General features: G+C 43.9%; 1 protein-coding gene across 2 annotated transcripts in view; it reads right to left on the bottom strand.

Annotated features, from left to right (window-relative positions):
* The window catches only part of LOC113824033 (uncharacterized), a 5,645-nt gene extending 768 nt beyond the window's left edge, over window positions 1-4,877 (bottom strand). The window contains exons 1-4 of one of the 2 annotated variants that reach the window (XM_027376773.2): window positions 4,695-4,877; window positions 3,970-4,098; window positions 2,506-2,634; window positions 1-98 (exon numbers count right to left, since the gene is read on the bottom strand). The exon at window positions 1-98 is cut by the window's left edge and continues 768 nt beyond it. In XM_027376773.2, coding sequence (XP_027232574.2) covers window positions 1-98; window positions 2,506-2,634; window positions 3,970-4,098; window positions 4,695-4,745 — 407 coding nt within the window. In that variant the 5' untranslated portion in view covers window positions 4,746-4,877. The remainder of the gene's footprint in view (window positions 99-2,505; window positions 2,635-3,969; window positions 4,099-4,694) is intronic. The other variant, XM_027376774.2, reaches the window with a different exon arrangement.
* Between the last annotated feature and the right edge of the window lie 284 nt (window positions 4,878-5,161).

The raw sequence follows: 5,161 nt of genomic DNA, 5'->3' as shown, positions 1-5,161 counted from the left end.
TCTGCGTCTGGTGTTTCCCATTCCTCAGTTTCTGTCTGTTGTTCTTCAGAAGAAGCAGGCTGTGACTGACTGCGCTCACGAGGCTGGGATTCTGTCGGCTGTTGTGGACAGAGAGAGTAAGTTTAATTTGTACGCTGTGAAGGAGAGGGAGAGAGAGAGAGAGAGAGATCAAATTAATTTGTTTTACAGTATATATATATATGAATATAAATAAGATACACAGAGTTAATGGTAGCACACGTCTTGCCTATGCTTATATCTTGAGACAATGTCATGTTTTAAGAGATATTCCTTGAAATATACGATGCCGTTTATTTTATTATAAACACACCATATTTGTGTTAGAAATACATGCATCACCCATGCTTGCACATGCGCAGCCATCTATTGGCAAACGTGTCAGTTGTGCTGTCACAGTCCTCATCAGGGCTGGAAATCTACGGAAATTCGTCTGCTAAACGGAAACAAAAGACGGCCGGTGGATGGTGACGTCACATCGATTTTTTCCCCAAAGGCCTTATTTTTGTTATTTTGTAATGGCTACAGATGTTCTGATGCAAAAGAAAAGTTTAAAACAATAATGGGATATTTTCTCATGTACAAACAAATTAAACATGAACATTGCTGAATCCATCCCTGTCTGAACTGATGCGCGTCACTCCAGCTGGCCTTCGAGCTGGGCACCCTCAGAAGGAGAGCCACCGTCCCACAGAGTGGCTTTAAACCTTCAGCCCTACGACACTTGTTCGGAAGAGTCGTATATTTTTTTAGATAAATCAAGTTTACAGGTTTACTCGAATTTTCTAAGGTTATACATCTAATGCATTTTTTAGTACTTGCAATTATTTTATACTTGTTTTATTGCTTTCTTGGCGTAATAATGAATGCAGTTCAATGAAATATGTTTTAACGTAATTTTTGGGAATAGGAGGAAATCCAATATTTCCAGCCCCCTTGAGGTCAGAACGGGCTCGCCCTAGTGAACAGCTGCGGGCAGTTCACTACACCGGCTTGGTAATGTATTTATTGCATATTGCTTTATGCCGTGGGATGAGCAAGAAAGTAACACAGAGACTTGTAATCACCAGACTTTGATCCTACTCACTGTAACTGTAATCTAATATTCATCCGTTTACTATAGTGTATGGTCCAATGTTATTATTGAAACCCGTTTTCTGTATCACATAATGTTTAGAGAATGGCAGGAAAGCTGCTACGGAAAACCTGACGCCCCCCCCCCCCCCGTCCTCGTCGCTCGCTCCAAACGTAACCTTTGCTAACATTGCTACGTGTGTTTCCGAATTCTTTCCCAGCTTTCCGGTGAAAAGGATCTCTTAAAAACAACGCCACGATATCGGCTATACACTGAATTTATTTTAAGAGAAACAATAATCGCGCTACAGCTGCTATACTTTGTCCTTGTTCGCCACGATTCAGCCTTCTCACCCCCCCCCCACCCACTTGCATGCTTAAACGCAGTCGGTGGCGATCGGGAGGGGGCCCACGGGCGGAGACCACGGGTCAGGGAGGTGCTTCGTTCACGCGGTGATCCTTCCGACTGTGGAACTTTCTGACAGGGTTCCTTCGCTCGGGCCCTCACGCAACGCAGCGCCGAGTCTTCCGTGGCGGGTTCTCGGGCTTTTCTATGTTCCATTTTCTTCAGCATAGGAAATGCGATTCTTGGCTCGTTTTATTATTATTATTATTATTCCACTCTTTTATCATTTAAAATACCAGCTATAAGCGAAATCTCCCCATCCCGATTTTCCGGCATCGTTGGCTGGAGTCTCAGACGGCTGCTGTCCGGTCGTCAACCTTTACCATATACTGTGTCTTTTCAAACGATAGATGTACTTCTGCCAATTATAACAGAGTCCCACGACGCACGAAAACATCATAACTACCAATATATCAACAAGAGACATGCTGAGATCACGAAACATATATAAGATAGTTACCCAGGCTATATACACATCTTCTTTGATCCAAAGGAGTAAGTTAAAGAGAAACTATCCTATTCTACTTTCAGTAAGCCGATCGGGAATGAAAAGAGAGATGGAGCAAATAGGAGAGAGAGACAAAAAAAGGAAAGAGAGAGAGAGAAGGAGAAAGAGAGAGAGAGAGAGAGAGAGAGAGAGAGAGAGAGAGAGAGAGAGAGAGAGAGAGAGAGAGAGAGAGAGAGAGAAGAGAGAGAGAGAGAGAGAAAGAAAGAAGAAGAAGAAAGAGAAAGAGAGAGAGAGAGAGAGAGAAGAAGAGAGAGACAGAGAGAGAGAGAGAGAGAGAGAGAGAGAGAGAGAGAGAGAGAGAGAGAGAGAGAGAGAGACAGAGACAGAGAGAGAGAGAGAGAGAGAAAGAGACAGAGAAAGAGAAAGAGAGAGACAGAGAAAGAGAAAGAGAAAGAGAGAGAGAGAGAGAGAGAATAAGAGAGTGAGAGAAAGGAAGAGAAAATAAGAGAGAGAAAAGGAGAATAAGAGAGAGAGAGAACAACAGAGAAAAAAAACGTACTTCCGGTGTCTCTCTGGGCCACCATCCCGACGCTGATTCCTGGCCCTTCGGTTCAGCTCCTCCTGCTGGCTGCGGGTCTTCCTCGCCGCCCCACGCCCGCCACTCGAAGGACCCGGAGGCCGCCAGCTCCTGTGGGCGAGGAAACAGGGAGTGGAAGTGATAAGATATGGGAGGGAGGAAGGGACGGAGAGGGAGAGAATGAGAGTGGGTGATGAGGGACGGGAGGAATGGGAAGGGAGAGAGACATAGAGTAGAGAGAAATACAGAGAGAGGGGGGAGGGAGAGAGACAGAGAGGGGGTGAGATAGAGACAGAGTGAGTGAGCGAGAGTGGGTGAGTGAGAGAGAGAGAGGGAGAGAAATAGGGAGGGAGGGAGAGTGTGTGAGTAAGAGAGAGACTGCATGTATGAGTGGAGGAAGCGAGGAAGAGAGGAAGGGAGGGAAGGAAAGAGAGAGAGAGAGAGAGAGTGAGTGAGAGAGGAAGGGAGGGAAGGAAAGAGAGAGATATAGAGACAGAGAGAGTGAGTGAGAGAGAGAGAGAGAGAGAGAGAGAGAGAGAGAGAGAGAGAGAGAGAGAGAGAGAGAGAGAGAGAGAGAGAGAGAGAGACGGAGAGACGGAGAGAAAAAGAGAGAGAGATTAAATCAAACACAACGCATGTTTAGGGAGAGCAATGAAGCGGAGCAAAATGAGGGGCATGTGATACAAAAGTAACCTTTTTTAATTGTAACGTTTACTTCCATCTCCTTCCATCTCTTTTCCAATTCCTTTTCTATCTGAAGAGGGACGAAGATAATGGAAGAGAGAAAGAGAATGAGAGAGAAAGGAATAGAGAATAAGAGAGAGGAAGGAAGAGAGAATAAGAGAGAGAAAGGAAGGGAGAATAAGAGAGAGAAAGGAAGATAATAGGGACGGTCAACAAGATAAAAACAATAAGCTTTTTCGCGCACGCGCACAACACTGGTAGGCAAAAGATCAACAATGGCCGTTGAATCAGCTGTGAGAACGATGCCAACCTACTACAAATCTCTCGATATAGTTAAAAAAGCTAAAAAAAACGTTATGAATAAAATCTTTGTTTTCTAAAGGTACAGAGAGCTTACCAGATCCTTTCGCTCTCTCTGCTGGCTGGTCTGAAAGCCCCAATGGTTGGCCCATGTTAGTTTTGGTGATATTTATCTCTACCTATTACACACGCCGGGTGGTTACACTGAAGAGTTGAAAGCCTACAAATTACTCGAAGCTTTCAAGTATTTTTCTTATTTTTTACACATACAAAGAATTATAGGCCTACAAATCTCTGGAAGGATACAAGTAAGTACTCAGCGCTGCTTATAACAAGACTGGTTCGAAATCGTAAGATTAAATTCTCCTCAACTTGTGAAATTCTTTCTTGCTCGCTCTTTGCCTTTGAAGTCAAGTTTTTCGAAAAGTTGCTGAAAAAACAGGGGTTTTATCAATGACTTACCTCGGGCGTCTCTCTGGGCCGACATCCCGACGCGGTTTCCTGGCCCTTCGGTTCGGCTCCTCCTGCTGGCTGAGGCCTCTCCTTGCCGCCCGACGCCCGCCGCTCGAAGGGCACGGAGGCCGGCGGCTTCTGTGGGCGAGGACACAGGGGGGGGGGGAGAGGGAGAGAGAGAGAGAGAGAGAGAGAGAGAGAGAGAGAGAGAGAGAAAGAGAGAGAGAGAGAGAGAGAGAGAGAGAGAGAGAGAGAGAGAGAGAGAGAGAGAGAGAGAGAGAGAGAGAGAGAGAGAGAGAGAGAGAGAGAGATGGTGAGATAGAGACAGAGTGAGAGAGGGAGAGAGAGAGAGGGAGAGACAGACAGACAGACAGAGAGAGAGATAAAGAGAGAGAAAAAGAAAGAAAGGAAGAGGAGGGGAAAGAAAGAGAGAGAGAGAGAGAGAACGACAGAAAAAGGGGGGTGAAGAGAGAAAAAAATACATATAAAATCATAAATAATGGTTTAGGGAGAGCACGGAAGCGGAGCAAAACGTGAGTCATGGAATACAAAACTAACGTTTTTTTTCTTTTTCTTTCTTATTTTCTTAGCATTAAAGTTTATTTACAAAGTCTCAGTTCTCTGACCGAACTTTCCGCCTCTCCTGAAAATCGGCGAATAAATGAAATAATATCGAGAAAAAATATATATACAAAACAATAAACAATGAAAACATTTCAGAAAGCTAGCCTAACCTCGCCTTCTCCTTCCGCCTCTTTCACTAATCCGAAAAACCCGTAATCCATTCTTCTCTTTCCTTTTTTTATTTCTTTGTCTTCGTAGTAGTTAAAATCGGGAGGAGAAATCGGAAGGAGGAGCAGCGTCACACACCTTGTCTCCGCGGAGGATCGTCGCCGACTGACGCTCGGGGGGGAATTTTCGCGCCAAAAAGGGGATATGTGAATGGAATTCATATTTGCTTTAAAAATGTTAAACGAATGAATAAGTAAGTGAATGTCAAATAAAAAAGAGGAAAAAAATCTATATTCAAAGAGAAAAAAGAGACAAACTAACCTAGACTTAAAATGAAAAAGGAGAAAAAGAAAGAAAAGAGAAGAAAAGCAAATTAAGGCATGGAAAAACAAAGACAAAAATACTTATACCAAAACAGGAAACGAACAGAAAAAGTAAAAATAAACAAGAAAAAAGAGCATCCTCCAAA

The sequence above is a fragment of the Penaeus vannamei genome, chromosome 8 (genome assembly GCF_042767895.1).
Source record: "Penaeus vannamei isolate JL-2024 chromosome 8, ASM4276789v1, whole genome shotgun sequence".
NCBI classification, from domain to species: domain Eukaryota; kingdom Metazoa; phylum Arthropoda; class Malacostraca; order Decapoda; family Penaeidae; genus Penaeus; species Penaeus vannamei.
The sequence above is the reverse complement of the archived record's forward strand: the minus strand, read 5'-3'. Positions and strand labels throughout refer to the sequence as shown.